General features: G+C 43.0%; 2 protein-coding genes and 2 non-coding genes across 4 annotated transcripts in view; all 4 read right to left on the reverse strand.

Moving 5' to 3' along the window:
- znrf1 (zinc and ring finger 1) overlaps nt 1-1,460 on the reverse strand; it is a 63,870-nt gene extending 62,410 nt beyond the window's left edge. The window contains exon 1 of the mRNA XM_085280803.1: nt 1,067-1,460. Within this exon, the coding sequence (XP_085136929.1) occupies nt 1,067-1,460 (394 nt within the window). The remainder of the gene's footprint in view (nt 1-1,066) is intronic.
- Nucleotides 1,461-6,289: 4,829 nt separating this feature from the next.
- Nucleotides 6,290-18,604, reverse strand: part of ldhd (lactate dehydrogenase D) — a 51,951-nt gene continuing 39,636 nt past the window's right edge. Inside the window, exons 3-11 of the mRNA XM_085280799.1 lie at nt 13,848-13,989; nt 13,565-13,706; nt 12,771-12,930; nt 12,490-12,689; nt 10,925-11,053; nt 10,365-10,492; nt 9,434-9,524; nt 8,827-8,938; nt 6,290-7,031 (exon numbers count right to left, since the gene is read on the reverse strand). Of these exons, the coding sequence (XP_085136925.1) occupies nt 6,851-7,031; nt 8,827-8,938; nt 9,434-9,524; nt 10,365-10,492; nt 10,925-11,053; nt 12,490-12,689; nt 12,771-12,930; nt 13,565-13,706; nt 13,848-13,989 (1,285 nt within the window). The 3' untranslated portion in view covers nt 6,290-6,850. The remainder of the gene's footprint in view (nt 7,032-8,826; nt 8,939-9,433; nt 9,525-10,364; nt 10,493-10,924; nt 11,054-12,489; nt 12,690-12,770; nt 12,931-13,564; nt 13,707-13,847; nt 13,990-18,604) is intronic.
- trnag-gcc (transfer RNA glycine (anticodon GCC)) lies at nt 16,585-16,655 on the reverse strand. Its single transcript has one exon. It is a non-coding gene; the product is annotated as a tRNA-Gly (tRNA).
- Nucleotides 17,193-17,263, reverse strand: trnag-gcc (transfer RNA glycine (anticodon GCC)). Its single transcript has one exon. It is a non-coding gene; the product is annotated as a tRNA-Gly (tRNA).

Here is an 18,604-nt window from a genome sequence, read left to right on the forward strand (position 1 = left end):
TCATACTACTAATCAACTGAAATCACATTTGTTATGTATGGTCATAAATCACGTATAACCAATGTGATTTGGTCATAAACTCAAATGAGTTTGACATGGCAGGTCTACACAGCTTATAATGTTACATGACCAGCTGTAAAATAATAATGATGATAACAATAAATTGTGTTTTAACACCACTGAAAGCGGTGAGATTGGCATTTCTAAGTGCAAATGACCCTCTAAGATTTCAGAAGGATCAGATTTATGTGCCAGCTGATTCTCTTTTCGTCTCTGAAGTGCTGCTGTTCCTTCTAAGCGCCACAGGAAACAGCCAAACTGATATTCACTGTGAGTGTGAGGAGGCGCCCGACATCAGACCTACATATACCTGTGAGTGTGCAGCTGTGTTCAGGCGCACACAGACATATTGTGCAGGGTGGTAAGCCGATGATGAGCATGAACAGCCCTCTCAGCCCTTCCTCCCCCCCATCCATCCTCCCTCCCTCTCTCCCCTATAATCGCTGGGCTAATTCACCCAGCCAGATTTGGCAACAGGCTTATTAGAGTCATTTCACACAACAAGCAATGACCTACGCAGACGGCGCAGCGGTGACTATGTTCTCCCCAAAACATCCGCACACAGAAATGAGCTTTAAACACATTTCATCACCAATGATGAAACATCGACATCTCCAGTTTCTTGCTGAAAAAATTCATCCCAGTGCCCCAGATTTTTTTTCCCTACAGCCAGCGGAGAGAACGTGAAGCACAACATGTTTTCCATACAGGGCAGTCTTATTTTTCTCAGACAAAAGCCTCCTTTCTGCTTGTTTCTGAGTGCGTCCTCGGGCTTAACTTCCCCGTGATTGCGGTGAAATTTATGGGCACCGCATTGGTGTCGTTCAGCAGCCTACCTGCAGGTAAACAAGGTAGGTGTCTGGCAGTAGGAGCAGGTGTCCGTGGGAATGTGTTCGTGCTTTTTTGTGTGATGATTAATCCGTCAGCCGTCCCCCGAATATCTGCTGGTTAACAGTGTGTGTGTGTGTGTGTGTGTGTGTGTGTGTGTGTAGCCTGCAGACCTTACCGCTGTGCGCGCTGAACCAGCGGGGTGCGATGTGCAGGGGCAAGGTGTCAGCCAGCGACCCCCGGGACCCCAGATACAGCACCCCGTCCGTGTGGTGCCCTCCGCCCCCAGTGTCCTGGTAGCCGGTCCCGTGAGGGGCCGCGGTAGTGCCCCCTGACCCCCCTCCGGCTCGATCCGAGTCCGTTCCTCTTGGGGTGTAGAAGCCGAAGGGCACGGCGGGACTGTGTTCGATGCCCATCCCAGCCACGGAGCTCACCGAGCGGCTCCGCAGGCCCATGGTGCCGCTCGGCCGGTAGTGACCAAAGTGGGCCGAGGGTGGCACCGCGCTGTCATCCGTAGAGACACCGGGAAAAGCACCCCGGGGCCGCCCCGCCGTGCTCTGCTTTCCCCCCATCCAAAGCGGGGAGAGGAGTGGGTGGGGGTTCTGGGTGGGTACAGGAGGGGGCTCGGCTCGATCCGCAGAGGGCAGGCTGTGCCCCCCTCCCCTCGCTCCTGTCTGTCTGTCGGCCTGCCTGCCTGCCTATCCGTCCGTGTGTGTCGGCAGGCTCGTCAGCTCTGACTCTCCGCAGACGCAACAGCCCGTTTCCCTGCTGAGCGGAACATGAGCCAGCCCTGACGTCTGGATTCACCTCACCCGCACACACCACCGGGAGGAACGAGCGGAGAGCGTTTGACTGACGCCGAAATCCGCGCTCCGCGAACAGATGCGCGCGCTGCGCTGCTGCCCTGCTGTCCCGGCTGGTTAACGCGGCTGTCTCATCGCAGGCGGCCGGCCCGGATCACAGCAGCGCCGCAGTGTTCCCTCCGCTGCTCTGCCCTCATCTGATCTCAGACATCGTGACAACTGTTGCTGTCTGTCTGACCGCCAGCAAAACGACGGTCTGTCTCTGACACACACACGCGCGCACACACACAAATAAATGACGTCGTCCGTCCGGTCTGGTGGGCTCGCTTTTTTTCCCACCCCCCGGAGATCGGGGTCACAGTGAAGCCGCTCCCCTGCGCTCAGATCGGCGCTCCGCTCCTCTCCGCTCCGCCTCAGCCGCTGCTGCTGCTGCTGGCCAGACAATGGACGCGCTTAGTGCGCAGGCTCGGATCATAAATACAGACAGTATGGGAGACAGATGCACGCCGTTTCTAATTCCCCGACATGGGATTGGCCTGTTTTTCTTTCTTTTTTTTCACATGTTGGATTATGGGGCATTTTAGGACAGGACAGGTGTGACGGCGGTGGAGGGGGAACGCACCAGGTAGCCGAAAGAAAAAGCAAACAAACAAAGGAAACAAAAGAACTGACATAAAAATACACAAAGACAGAATAATTTTAAACTGCTCTGATCGCTCGTTAGTTATCGTCCAGTATCTGTCCTGTCACAGATATATCGGCTCTAGCTATGAAGTTTCTACATTATCAGACAGTCACTTTATGGTTATCGTGGTATCGTGCTGGATTTTGGACGAATTGAGGAATAACTATCTATATGAGAAATTAAAAAATGTCACGAAACAGTCTGAAAATGATTTGAAAATCCAGTCAAGTCTTTAAGTTCTGATGATTTTCATGGTGGGCTGACCTCCAGAATAAAGTCCGTACAGCAGCATTAATATGTTTAATTCCACTGACATCCTTTCAGTTCACCTTTGCAAGGTAAAAGATGCAGCAGGATGTGGACCGAACCACTTTGAGGTTTATGAAGGGGAGTCCTTGTTTGTTAAAACTTTGAACTCTATTGTTTTTACAACTCCAGAGCTGTATATCATATTTTTGTGTTCACCATTATAAAACTATGGTTTACAATGATGCACTGAGGAGGAAAGCACTGTATATAAACAGTCACAGGTCTTAAAGAGTCTGGATTAAAACATTCTGGGAATATATCTGAATGGTTGGTGAATCCCCTCTCAGATTAAATTCTTAATTAAAACATTAATTAACCCCTTTTCTTCTGCATCGTCGATGCTCCTCTGCTGCTGCCCCACAAGGTCAGGCCTTAAGTCTTTAGTCCTGCAGACTGATGTCATTACCAGGCTATTCACAGATTTTGCCACCATCCTGTATGCTAAGTTATTGGGATCACTGGTGACCATGTTTGGTTTGGGATTAGGCCTGCTCCGTTTAATCCTGCATGTGTGTGTCTGTGTGTGTAATTAGGCTGGTTATATTCTCCTTGGCTCTTTGTTCTTCCACAGTAAAACAAAGTCAGACTCGTGCAGCCTTCTTGGGTTTACTACCCAATAAGGTAAACTATTGTTGAGTACTTACAGTACAGTAGGTGTTAATCTATCCCGCTATAATGACAGCAAGCCTATAAATGGATCCCTCTCTGCTCCACAGGCATGTAAACACACACAAAGCCAGACACACACAATCAGCTCCAGCTGATTTAAAGCACTGCTGCAAAATAGTGGAATAAGGGATAAAAACAAAAATACAGCTTAAAGTAAAAAATCCCTGAAATGAGGGGCAAAGGTCAAAATACAGGCCACATTATTAAATCAGGCTAATGAATACATTGTTAAAGAAACAGTGGTAATGTACAGCTCCATGGTTAGCTACTATTAATAAATAATTATCTAAAGGCACCAAGTTATGATGACATATTGTGACTATTCTAGATAAAGGAATAATATAGACTACAATAGCCCTTTATTGTCATTGTACATGTACAACACAAACTGTGAGGGCTCCTCATGAACTCACAATAATTAAAAAAAACTGGGTAGAAGGAGTTGGGGGTAATATTTCGAGAAAAATGTTTTTTAGGGCTTAAAGTCATACATTTATAATAAAACACTGAGAAATCTTAGAGGAAGATTAAAAACCTGAATATTCTATAAGATTACAAAGGCTGCTGTCCAGACCCTGCAAATTCAAGGAATATGGGAACCAGAACAACATACAGAAATAATAAATATAAATGTAAAATTTATTTTCTTCCAAAGAAAATAAAGATTTTTATTTATTTATTTTATTAATTTCAGAATAGCCCCACGTCTCATCCCATTACAGCTGCTGTGATAGGCTCTAATGCAGTACTAAGAAGTAATAAATAAGCAAATATGGATTCAATTAGTCAGTTAGACATGAAATATTTAATTCACTTGTAGTTTTGATTTTCAGTATTAATGCTCATAAAGGTAATGGATGAACGCTTAAAACAGTTATGATGACAGCATTCAAAATGTAAAAACAGTTAAGTAAATGTAAAGTATATAATAACAAAGCAAAAAAATGAGCCATGTTAGATAAATATAAAACACTGAAACATGAGCAGTGTGTTGGTGATTATACTAATATGACAGGTCTGGATAAAAGGCCCAAAATGAGTAGAAATCACTGGTGTAGAGGTTTAACATGAGATCTTAGTAACACTGATAACAGACAACATCACACACAGAATGTAAAATGAATAAAAGAAACAAGGTTTGCTACACAGTCTCCACACAGGAAAAATTAGAAGAGGAAAAACTGCTTTTTGACACAGAGGATAAGAAATCAACTTGTTAGTAAAACTAAAATGCTTCCCTTGCTTCTCATGCTCTCTCTCTCTCTCTCTCTCTCTCTCACACACACACACACACACACACACACACACACACACACACACTGCACCAGTATAATAAAAAAAATCAAGCTCACAAAAACACAGTGTAAGCAGGTTCTCAGCCAGTTTTCTTTTTAATAGTTCCAGCGAATCCATAACCAAGAAAATTTTAGTGCCACCTTTTAACAAGTTGCCCATATACATTTAATACATTTATAAAGGAAACGTGACTTCTAACTTTATTTAATGTTAACAAATTTGACATGTTTGGTCCGCAGCTGTGAAGAATCTGAGTCAAAAATCTGTTTATTAAAGTATAACTAAACATTAACTCTCAATGAGTGGATTACCAAAAATACCCTAATGAAGTAAAGGATTCATTAACACCCTTAATAACATTCTCAACATATCATCATTAGTTAGTTTAGTCATAAAAGGCCACTTAACAGAGGTGGTGAAAACTGGATTACCAGCCCATTTCTGCTATATTTGTATATTTTTTTCAGGTAAAATGGGGAGAAAATAGCGTTTTTCTTTTGCATGTGTGGATTTTTTTCAAACCCACATGAAATATAACTTTAGAATGTATATTGCACTTATTTATTTTCTTCTTTTGTCTTTTTAAATGAATGCATGGTCTCTTTGTGATCATTTTGTGGTTGTTATTAATTATAAGTTTCAATGCATCTTTTTTAAAGGCCTCCTGAACCATCGTCAAGGATTTCACGGAAAACAAATATGACTTATTAGAAAGGCTGCAGGAAATAGTCACTGAACTGTAGACTGCTTAAACAGCTATGCAAATCAATAAGAATAAAATAAACAGAACTCAGAGTGAGCTATAACAAAGTCACGCAGTGTTTTTATTTAAAAGGAGATTTGATTGTAGCTCAGTGGCTGTGCGAGTGTGTTAGTGCTCTTCACGTCTTTCTTAATGTTCAGTTAGTGGCTGCAAGCTGGGAAAACAATAGTTACAAAGCTGCCGAGGCAGAAATGAGCATTATATTTTGATCTTCTGGCTGACACGCTGCAGGTTTGTCTCTCAAGGATGCACCACTGACACCGTGTGGTGGTGTAGAGCGTTGCTTCATCACAGACAGAAGGAAGAAATCCAGGTACAAAGACGCCTGAAGGTTCATTTGGCTCTGATAATTTTCTTGTTTAATGGTTTGTGACATAAAACGCAGTGAATCCAAATGATGGCAACTTAAATTACTTGAAGTTTGCTCGCTTCCTTGAAAGCTGCCTCCATTCCGTTTAGCGGACAGTGAAATGAATTTAACATGCTGAAAAGCTAACATGTTTGCTTTTCTCACTTTTATGTAGCTTCTTAACAATAGCCAACTTTGTAGCGCTCAAATGCAGCGCTCCAAATTATTAGAAGTTACTGTACTTTTGTCATTAATGACCTCCTGACAACCTATATCAGGGAGGTCAAAGATAAGGCCTGGGGCCTAGAATCAGGTCGTCAAAGATGGATCTGTCCCACTGTATAGCTTTGAAAAATGTGAAAGAGGGCAAAGATTTTGGACTTTTAAATATATCTTAACAGGTTTTTCAGCTTTTCCTGCTGATGCAGACCTCACCCATGGACATTCATCCTACATTACATTCTGTGAATTAACAAAAACTTTCAGTTTCTTTATGTAGGTCATCATGGTCAAGGATTTCACTGAAACCATTGCATACTGTGATTTATTTAAAGTATACAACATATAGTCGCTGAATTCTAGATACTCTTTAAACAGCTATGCAAATCAATAGAATAATGGAGTCCTGTGTCAAAATGCTCATCTGCAGTTAGGTAAAGTGTTTACAAAAGCAAAAGCATAATAAACTGTAGTGTCTACTTTCAATGAAATGTATTCAGCAGGCAATAAACAGGTTGAACAGCACTTGGAGTGAGTCCACATATTAGACATTAATTTTAATGACACAAAAAGAAAGCATCTGTGGAAGATAATCTTTACATAATGCTTGCTGGTCTGCAACAACAGACCAGGTCTTCCTTAAAAACTCAAATTTGGAGTTAGCAAAAAAGATTCTATTAACACTCATCATTTTCCAAGAGTCAGGTTTTCTGGTGCATGTAGGAACATTCGTGAGAAATCCCACAAAACACGTATAGCTTTCTTGATTTAACTGAATTTGCAAATCACTGCTTCAATGATTTCATATGTTTGCTTGTGCTCCTTTAACAGAGGTGCGTCCACAAACTTCACTCAGATGGACACGCTGCTCATGGCTCTTCTCGCTGCAGGATTTTCCCAGGATTCATCAGGTTGTTTGGGTCGAGGGCGTCCTTGAGACTCTGCATGACCTGGATGCCCACAGGCCCCATCTCCTCGCACAGCAGCGCCCTTTTTCCTAAACCCACTCCATGCTCCCCTGTACACGTACCATCCATGGCCAAGGCTCGCCTGCAAGAAGCAAATACATTTTTTAGGAGCAAAAAGTTTGAAAGTTTTCTGAAACCTTTACAAATGTTTCAAAATGTTTCACTTTCTAAACACAAACATTCATACGAAAGTAATCGCTGTGAGCCAGAAGCTCAGGCTTCAGGCTGTGTTTTCTTGGCTCTATATGACGCAATACAGAGTGTATATTTTTAATATGGCCAATTCATGGTCCACAGCACAGAAGCCCCACCCACCTGCTGTTGGAAAAGGGGCAGCCAATCAGAAGAAAGATGGCTTAAAAGGAGAAGGACGGGAGTTAGAGTTGTTTCGTGCATTGGAGTCTCCGCTGCCTTCGCTCAGGTCTAATTCAGGTGAGCTGTGGCTTTCTTCCATCTAATCCTCTATGCCATTACCCTCTGTGGTCTGAGCCTGACCCTGGCATAGCTGGTGGTGTTTAAAGTCTTTGAAAACAGATTTTGAGAAGATTGTATTGGTACATAGCTAAACCCCTCCATCTATAGAAAGACAGCCCACAAGTCTTTGCAAGTCCCAAGACTTAAACGTTTGGCCCTCTGGAATCAATATTAACCGAGAGAGATGGGCGAGAGCGCGATTCCAACGGGGAGGAATTTGTTTGAAGATAAGCAAGCGGAGTAAGGAGGATTACGGCGAGTGTGGGGAGGATTAGGGTGAAGAGAAACGTGTTGAAGAGAGACTGACAATGAAGGTAATAACAAGGAAAGTTGCTAAAATGGAGCAGTGAGGCCAGGCTGCCTGACAGGTACATGAGGCATACGCGCTCAACCAATAAGACTTAAAAAAAAGGAGATTACTGTTAGTAAGAACATCTGGTATTCAGTAACAATGTGTGTCTGCTTGATGGGATCTGAAGGAAGTATAAATAAAACATTACAGCAGCTGTCAGGTGGTTCGAGGCTCCTGTCTATGTCTTTTGCTAGTACAATAAATGTTTTTTAATGGTAATTTTAGTGTTACCATGTAGCTGATTACTACTGTATGCGATAATAACCTTTTCAGAGGAGTGTTCGTTCAGATACACGTTAAAAGCAGTCAAGATTACTCTGTAATCATTTTATCACTTTGATCATGTTAACGACATCTGCGAGCTCAGTCACGGGGGTGGGCGGAGCTTTAAAGTCTCTCCTCGAGCTGCACAGAATGCAGGGCTGGTTTCTACTTGAAGCTGGTCCATGTGGGCATGAACTGTATGTGCTGTGTGGGAGAGTCCACATAGGAAGCAATGCACAACGATACCAGAGGCCATATTAGATAGCCAACAACATTCAAAAACAAAATACTGGCAATGAGAACTGCACACATTACAAGATAAACTTTTATTAACTTCAAGGCAAGCGCCTGACGCAACTACCAGTGGGGGCGTGGGACAACTTTGACTAAAACATGAGAGGGTAGACAACATATGTCAGGCTAGTGACCAACTGTCAGCTTCAAAGCAGCGTGTCCAGTGCGAGTCGCCTCAAATGGATGCAGCTTAACTTCCTGGACAACTGTATTACCCATCAGATATGTCCATACAGGGACTCCAGTTAGAGTGAGGTCTGCTTACTGTAGGTTTGTCATAATAAAAATGACAAACTAGAATAAAATGTCTGCTGATTAAACACTGTACATTTATTTGTATGAATGAGTCACAGATATGAACTGTGTCCTCACATCCTGTTGTTGTCAACCCTGAAGCAGTGAACGGCTCGATGGATGGCGACAATCTTCCAGAAAAACAAGTGAAATCCTGATTGGTAGAAGATTTGTGAGTGAGTGCGAGGTGACACCATACCTAGCCAGTCTCTCAGTGAACAGGTGGACTCTGTGCATCTCCTCGGGGTCGTTTGGATCCACCACCATCAGACAGTGGAAATTCCCATCGCCCACGTGGCCTGCTATGGGACCTGAGGGCAGAAGCCATCCACATTCAATACAGTGCCAAAAAACATCAGCTTTTTACATCACTTTCTTCTTCTGTGCTCTTGTGATGATACACCAGAATGACCCCTACATCCTGGAGCTTAACAAGAGTTCCTGTATTTAAAAGTTGTAGTATTAGGAGTTAAGTCTCATTCATTGATCCCTTAGACCTCAAAGTGCTTCCTTCAGTTAAAATATGCACCTCAAACTACACGTTTTAATCAACCTTCCTGCAGCTTCTCTACTCCACCACACGGGTCAGCTGACCAGCTACCAGAAAGCTCACTCAAACTGGTTCACTGAAATCCCAAAAAGAAAGAAATTATTTTCTTTTCATAAATTTCTATTATTTTTTTTCTAACATTAAAGATGAATGCTTTGAGGAATAAGAGAGATTCAAGTGCCTTGAATGAACAACATGGTGTAAAATTCAGCTGTGGGTGCGCTTTCAGCGTGAAGTCAAGTGGATGTGTGCTCACCTGTAAGTCTGTTCTCAATCAGGTCCTCCTTTGTCTCCACAATAATTTGAGGCAGTCGAGACAGAGGAACACACACATCTGTAGAGTAGGCCTACACACACACACACACACACACACACACACAGGGAAGATAAGGTCACGATATTGGAAAGGCATCAAGCAGGTGTCTTGTGCAATCTTCAGGATTTAAAACGTTAATAAAGTGAGACATAAAAGTGCCTCCGAGCAGTGACTGTGTTTGTGTAGCACAGCGCTGTCACACAAAGCCTCACTATTAAAAGGCAACATATCCAACAACCTCAACTCGAATGGTACTGAGTTTTCACACAGCAGTGATAAGTTATAATAATATCACACTGCAGGCTGTGTGTAATCCCTTTGGAGCAATATTACATCTGCCCAACACGAGAGCCCTCTCACGCTGTAATACACCTTCTTCTTTTTACCTTCCTTAGTGTCAGTGCCGAGGAAAGGTGTTTTAGTGTACAGTTACACTCTTTTCTGTCACAGTGGGTTTTAAATCAAACTGTCAAAATATGATTAAACCTCTTTATTCCACAAACGAGGTGAAACAGCACAGGAGGAGAGAAACAAGGCACAGCACAGACTGTCACACATTTTTTTTCCCTTTTCCATAGTTTATTAGGGGCGGGACCCTCTAACCTCAAGATACCAAGCAAACAAAACACAAACAAGAACTGCAGTAGCCAATAAGATACGACCACGCACTGTTTAGTTCACTGCTCAAAAATTAAAGGAACACTTTGAGGCCTCAATGGAAAAAAATCGTGCTGGATGTCTATAATGATATGGACTGGGTAATGTGTTAGGAAAGAAAGGATGCCACATTGTTTGATGGAAATGAAAATAATCGACCTACAGAGAAAATCATGCTCGAAGTCCGGTCTCTGAAGCAGGTGACTTTGTTTACCTTGCAGCCCGGTCTGAGAGCCAGAGCAGCGTACCAGGCATCATGACGAGCTTTCCACAACCGATTCCGTGTTTCCGTATCTCGAGCCCACTGAAAGTCTGACCCTCCGTTACTCTGAGTGATGTCCTCTGTAGAAACACACACACTGACCTTCAATGGGAGTTTGCTTGCTTTCAATAAATCACATTACACCCAAACTTTAACCAAAGAGAGAAAATCTGCTCCCACTTCCACAACACTACTGTTATGTGACTGTTAAGCAGTTTTCAGAAGCACTGTCCTGAGATCCAGTGGATGGACCAACCAGTTTACAAATAATAATAAGCTTTGTTGGACACATCCCCTCACAGACAAATATTTGTGACTACTGTTAACATCTACGACAGTCTACAACAAAACCGAGGACCCTGAAATGTTTACAAATGGTCCACTGACTTCATGACTCTTTACTTTTCATATCCTGGCCATATCTGGGAAACTAACACTAAAGCTCAATATCTTTCAGAAACTGCTTTATCTAATGGGAGAACATCTGGTCTGATATCAGCAAACACACACACCGGCTGTTTTGACCTGTTCCTCGAGGCTTTGTTCTGAGCCGTGGAACTCCAGGAACAGAGTTGGGGTCACGGGGTAGGACAGAGAGCTGAACCTGTTGCACGCATCAATCATCACATCATCCAGAAACTCTGGATCACACACACACAGGACAAACACACGATTAAAGGAAATGTAGGTAAGATGATCTAAAGTCATTCACTTGCATCATTGCTGCGTAGGTTCCAGCTGTCAATAATTGGTATTGATCTCATTTTCATCTCTAGTTTGAGGATAAATTCTTCCCTCCTGGATTCTATACGGTTTTTAAGTGATGCTGTATGAACCCTGCCTCCAGGTCCTAAACTACTCTGCGTTTATTAAGGCTGCTGTGTTTTAACATGCTTTAATGTTTTGTATCTTGTTCTATTTAATCTGACCAAGCCTCTAAAAACAGTCAGTGATCACTGTCGGCCTCTCTCGGGTTTTATTACCACTATACATTTTAAAGCTCAGTTTTTAAAACCTTACAATGCAACTACAGCCCAGCCCATGCAGCAGTATATGAATGACTAACCTCGTATTGTGGATGGATTATCTCTATTGTTCTCCTGACTGAAGTTCGGTCCGTTTACAGCATCCTGCCATGCGATTGCATTTGTCCCTAATCATTGGGAACCCTCACGTTAACGAGTGGAAAAAAGTTAGCGTTCATCCTCCAGCATTACTGTGTTTATATTATGCTAACATAGCTGTGTCACTAGCAGTCACGTAGCACAACATTATATACCAGCTAGTCCAACTTCAGTAACCCTACAAACGTCACTGCTGTTTAGTTTTCTGTCTTCATTTATGTTGGAAGTGATAGCAGAGCTGTACGTTTGAATTTTTCAGAAATCTCTCAGTCAGAACATAGTATATTATGTTTAGATGGAAAGTAGTGAGCTAACTCCCTGCTAACTTTGAACTCCGTTAAACTTCATAAATCCTGTTTTCATGGATGGCTGGATGTTAAACCTAATTGTTACACACTGATCACTTTATTAAAGTTTGTAACTCTCAGTGACGCCGCAGTGTTTGTTTGACTTTGGGACCTGAAGCAGAGTTTGGACCCTGAGGTCAGACCGTTTTACCACTACCACTGCAAAAATCGCGTTTCTGAAAAGAGCAATAAAGTTTTGTCTCTTCCTCATTATGTCTATAAATCTTTATGTGTCTGTTTTCTCCACGACTGAGGCTTACGCTAAGAAAGGAAACAATGCGTTTACAGTGAAGATGATGATGGGAATAATAGAATTGAGAGAAACACATAAATAAGGAATATTTAAGTGATCAGTTATGTTTTCACCATTTTCACCTTTAAACAGTATTTCGAACTTTCTACATTAGAGTACTGGATCCTCAACGTTTGATACACGGACCTTATTCTGTGAAACTTTGGCAATGTTTGAAATGTTTGTTTTTGAGTGCATTTTGCTAACATCATTTTATTTAACAGTTCAAAATAATCCAGAATTATCCCTTAACATTGAGCCCTCTGAATCACAGTGTGCCGTTATTTTGCATTATTTCCAAGTTTCCTGCTCACCGATGCGAGCGATGGGTACTCCAGCTTGTAGCGTCTGCACTGTGCTGTCTACAGCAGCCTGGACAGAAGGAAATGAGCAGACCGCTGACACCATGGCCTCTGGGATGCCATAGAGGCGTAATGTGGTCTTAGTGATGATCCCCAGGGTCCCCTCTGAGCCTACAAACAGGTTTGTCAAGTTATAGCCAGCTGACGTCTTCCTGAGGAGAGAAACCAAGACAGAAGCAAAGGTAAGAGGCTTTCAAGATCATAACGATACATCACATTTGCCTGGTGAGTACCTGGGACGGCGGCCCTTCCCGGCAGTGTGTACGACGCTCCCATCAGCCAACACTACCTCCAGGTTTATAACATTTTCCCTCATAGTCCCATAACGCACTGCATTAGTACCTGATGCACTGGTGGCAGCCATACCACACAGAGATGCATCAGCTCCAGGATCTGAGACAAAGCACATAACCAGGGTTGGGTCAATTATTAAAAAAGGACACATCTGTAATCTGACAGTAACTTTGTATAACCCAGATATTTACAACTTGGGACAACCGCAGTGACCACTTGTGAATAAGAGGGCAGCTGTCATGAACTTTAATATTTTAACATGCTAACTGAGGCCTGTAGCACATGCTCACAGTTGCTGATGATCAGTTAATGATCTGGCTGCTACCTACTCTCTTGTACTTGTTTACAGAGAAGCAAAGATTCCTGTGCATGTGAAAAAACCCTAAAAACATCCTGCATTGAAGTATTATTTAGGTATTCTTCATCATTCCTTTTAACACTACCATCATAGTTGGGGGTTTTATCATCACATTATATTATTATATTATATAATATCAATATATTTTTTAACAAATCAGCATCAACATCATACAACATCACTAATTCTGTGCAGTAGTTTTTCTTTCATCTTTTGGTACAACTTGTACTGACAGGCCAAGATAACTAGCAGCTGTTCTCTTGGTGCTATGACGATCACAAAGACCCCGACCACCGCCCCTAAACTGAACACTCATGTCAAAAGTGTTGACTTAATGCTTAATCTGTGTGAATCCCTGTGAACATCCTGACTGACCAACAGGAAACCAGAGGCCTGTGTCTCGCAGGTATGCATTGAGAGTCTTTCGAGTCACACCAGGCTCCACCGTCACATCAAAGTCCTCTGGGTGGAGATCCAGAACCTGTTCCATGTTCCTTAAGCTGAAGCACACTCCCCCCTGAAGGATGATGACACAAACAAACACAGGAAATAAGACTTATGACAGTTATCACCAAGATGACATCCTGCTGGTTATTGTTGTTACTAAAGATGTTAACTGTTCTAAGTGGGAGAAAGTATGACCACACAAATATCTCACCTTCATAGCTCCAACCCCTCCCTCCAAGCCAGTCCCAGTGCCAAAAGGGATGATGGGAAGGCGGTGCTTGTGGCAGACCTTTGCCAAGGCACTGACCTCCTCCACACAACGTGGAAACACCACCACATCTGGAGGACGGCATCTGCACAAAAATAATGCAATGCTGTCACATTCTGTTTTTTCTACTTCTCCAAAGAACCACACCCATTCTTCCCACTGCTCCCAGCAGCTGAGCCAGAAACCACAGCTCACCACACACGTTTTTGCCTCAGGTTGTGTCTCCCTGTAAGAGTGTGTTAGATGTTCAGGCTAACGCATCAGGTGTTTCGTTGTTGTTCTCCAATAAAAGTGTATGAATCTACATGTTCTCGTGCTATAATCAGTACAGTACAGATCAGCTCACTCCTCGCACCTTTGCAAATGTGCTGAGGCAGCATTTAGCTGCAGAGGTCGCTTTGCTCACCGCCATGCTGTCATCACACAGATGCAGCCATTTATACCTGCCACTAGTGATGGCCCGCTTGAAGCTGGGGCTCCGGAGCGTGTGTCGAAAAAAACAACACACTGGTTCAGAAGCACTGTGTCGAGGCTTGCTTCGTTTGGCAAAAGTCACGTGACCAGTGACGTCCGAAGCTTCATTACGCACGTAACTGCTTCGGTACCTGATTCAAACAGATATAAGGAAGTGAATCATCCACGGGATTCGTGGAGTGTGTTGATGGTGACAGAGAGCGAAGAGGTGATCATTCCACTGACAGATATGGAGCCAGCGAGGAAGAGAGGACGTTCTGGCGTGTGGGAATATTTTGAGTTGATTTTGCTCAATTCATTTTATCTGCCGAAGTGAAAAACTTGAAATGTCCAAAATCATGTTTTCATAATGTAAATATCATTACAGCATATGACTTTAGGAACACTTCCATGTGAATTAAAGCTAATGAAGACTACAAAAATGTATTTGACACTATACGTACATGACATTGCTACACAGTTTAGAAAATCATTTTGTTTATTGTTTTTAGGTGATAGTCTGCAGGACCCAGGAATACCTGCATATCTACCAGCTTGCAGTGTAGTTCCTGCACTCCACAGCCTCTTCTGTTCCATGCAAGTGGATTTTCTCCAGGGCAGGAGAAACTATTTCTAAGAAAAGAAACAGACTCAGCCAGCGCACAGTAACACTAATCCTCTTTTTAAATGTAAATAACAAAAGGGCTACCTGACATAGAGCATGTTTTTACTTTGCAAGTTCTTGATTAGGGATGGGTTTTGATTATCGCTTTTCTGATTACAATCCATGCTAAATTGAATAAAGTGATATTGATTCATTAAAATCCCGTGTCGATTTGTAAATTAACGTTATTATGCCTGAAACGCCAGCATCTCAGGTTAAACCTCACAACATGTCGTCAAACACCATGCTGCTAAAACAGTAACTGGGAGCAGGTTTACGGATTCTGCATACAAACGTGAACACAGAGCGCGGACCCGACGCGTCAGAGTCAGATTTTGATGTGTCGTCGGGTCCGCGCTCTGTGTTTGCCTCTTTTTTCTTCGCTGGCTTCTGCAGCTGCAGGTTTCATAACTCTCTGTTTACATCTCTAATTAAGTCTCACATGTGTCAGCTTTCTTTTAATAGATACGAAATTATGGATATCTACTGTTAAATGATCAGACTTGTAATATTTCTGACTGAGGCAAAACTTTCCAGATTCCAATCAAATTGAATCGGATCCTGTATCGAATCAAAATGATTCTACAAATCAGTGACGATGCAGCCGTACTCAGCTTCCTAAGCATTTTCCCTTTCCAGTTCACAATCAATCCCACCCCTAAGTCAAAAATATGTATAGGACAATTGGCCTAATCTAATATTTTGTATGAACCTGTCAAGCTGTCCAGTGATTAAACGACAAGTAGATGGAGGCAGGACTTCACAGCAGGGGCATACTCCATAATGTGCTGTGCATTCTCATATGTATATTATATATATTGCTCACTTATTGTATTTACCAACATCAAGGAGTTATGAGCAAAGAAAGGCCACCATAGTGCATGTTTAAATAGGGAAAGTTTATTGATCAAAATGTATTACGCAAATACGCATTACATTTTTTTCAGCCCCCCAATCGAGAAAACAAAACCAATTACATGTTCAAAGCAACGGAACGGTGGCCCAATATCAGAGAGAACTCCACTCTTGAGTGAGCAGTGATAATTGAGCAGTCCGTTTTATTTTGCAGATTCAAGCTGCTCTTCAAAATTTTCACCACCAGATGTCACCGGAGAGGACTGTGTTGAAAAGCTTCGAGTAATGAACCGTTTTTCAATACAAGCTTCAGTGCTTCGGAAAGCTTCATTTGGCCATCACTACCTGCCACTAAGGCGCTGCAGTATTCTACCAAACCAAAGGGGTCGCTACTCAGACAATATTGTGGCATGTGTGCTGATAAGGAGGGGAAAGAGACAAAACAAGAAGCTGGGACTTTGTCAAGGTTTTTGCAAAGTTCTTTCCACAAGCTCAAGTTTTTAAACAGTTGCAAAAGTTGCATGACCAACTGACACGCCACAAAGATTGCGTCGCGTGACACAGGATGTGCGGTCAAAACCGTCATCAGACACAACCGACATGTTGGCCTTAGCTCAGAGAGAGGGGCCTCGACAACTTAGCCTCTCCAGATTATTGGGTACTACATGCTTTATATAATATAACACAAAGCAGGAGAAAAACTAGAGTTGCATTGGCCGGGAATCGAACCCGGGCCTCCCGCGTGGCAGGCGAGAATTCTACCACTGAACCACCAATGCTTGCTGCAGCAACTTTTGCACGGAAGACAGTGGGTGAGCCGGCTGACACACGTGTATTTCACATTGTTCAAGCATTCTCTGTATTTCAGGATTATGAGACTAAGTGTGACTATGACTGTGAAACTAAAACTGGGGAACAGCTGACATTTTAGTGATGTTAGAGGCTAGACAAAGACCTGCTCAGATAACCCTTAAAAGGACTGCTGAGACCCAGAGATCCTGGTCTGTTATACCCCATGGTTACAATAAAGCCATGTTTGCCATCGTACATGGAAAAACTTCCACATCAAGTATATTTGTTCTATCGCTCACCGTTATTTGCTTACTGTAGGAACTTCTGCAGGGAAAATAGACAGTGGCCCCTCTGGCCAGTTGCACATGCAAGTATATAGATTAAGGTCTTCTTTCTTGAAACACTTCATTTTAACACTAGGGACACAACATCTGTCAATGTTTGTTTTTTGGCTAACAGAGAAGCAGTTTTAGAGTGGTGCATTATATAACAGATTTACACATATATAGCGGAAAAATAAGAACTGCATTGGCCGGGAATCGAACCCGGGCCTCCCGCGTGGCAGGCGAGAATTCTACCACTGAACCACCAATGCTTGCTGCTGTGACTTTCGCACAGGAAATGGAGGGCTTTCTGGGCCAGTCGGCATGTACGAAGCAAACTTCCAGTGCATTTAACACCATCAGGCTAATCCTACTGGCTGATAAGCTGATTTTTGCATAGAAAACAGGAGACGGCCCCACCGGCCAGTAGCACATTTAGCATTGTTGTCAGCCCTGTGTCTACTACACAAAATCAATTAACTAAACAGATTCAGTGTTTGTCGTCACAATACAATTTCCAAGTTACTGAATATCACACACAGCTTGGGCTCTAGAACTAATTTCGTGGAGAGTAGCTGGACTTTATTTCTCTCCAGAGTTACCCTAGGTAAGAGACGACAGGCAGCGGTGTGTATAATTGTTTCCACCTGGTTCACTGACTGTACATTAGGGTTTTCCCAATGGGTCATATTATTTGTGCGACAAACCACAGCTCAGTGTAGCCAGCCTACTTGGAGTTTCTCGATGTAAGTTAAAACCAACGATTACTTGGATCCTACTTCAATGGGGAATAGTTGCAGGAACTTTTGCACAGAAGACAGACAGTGGTCCCTCTGGCCAGTTATTCACATAAGAATATAGTGTTATGGCCCTTGCAGGGGCTCCTGTCCAACTGACCTTGTGTGGGTGTGTCTTTCTTTCTTTCTTACAGTTATATTGGCGGTTGGCAAACAAGTGAAAGGTGCATTACCGCCACCAACTGGTATGGAGTATGGTCTGGAACGACGTGTAGGTGTGTCCTGCCATCTCTCCTGCCTTAGGTGCTACCTAAGCTGACTCTAATTAGCAATTAAGTGTACTTAAGGCGAGCTCTAGTGCCACATTAAGTGGCTTTATTGTCATTTTAACTATGAGCAGTCGTGCAGTACACAGTGAAATGCGACATCGGTCCTCCAAGACCATATAACAGGCTATCAACAAAGGACTACATAAAGTGTAAGTGTGCAAAAAACGAAACAGCACAACACCAGACAGAACAGAATAACGCCGACACTAGACAGTGCAATAGAAAAGTGCAACAACAACAGTGGGTTGTGATAAAAGTGACTTGACGTGTGTGTGTGTGTGTCAGTCCAGTCACTGATCTGTTTAGGAGTCTGACGGCTTGGGGGAAGAAACCGTTTTGCTGTCTGGCAGTGAGGGCCCTACTGCTCCGGTACCTCTTGCCAGAAGGTTGAAGATTGTATGTTAGGGGTGTGTGGGGTCCTCCACAATGCTGGTGGTTTTGCATATGCAGCGGGTGCCAGAGAGCCTCGTTGGTTTTTGTAGCTAGTGAGCTGTGCGTATGGTGACTGGTTTCCCCTGCTCTGTGGAGAGGACTGTTTTGGTGACTA

Source organism: Mchenga conophoros, linkage group LG7 (assembly GCF_057382185.1).
Source record: "Mchenga conophoros isolate Kocher_MC1m ecotype Shallow Benthic linkage group LG7, M_conophoros_male_GT1.1, whole genome shotgun sequence".
Classification (NCBI taxonomy): domain Eukaryota; kingdom Metazoa; phylum Chordata; class Actinopteri; order Cichliformes; family Cichlidae; genus Mchenga; species Mchenga conophoros.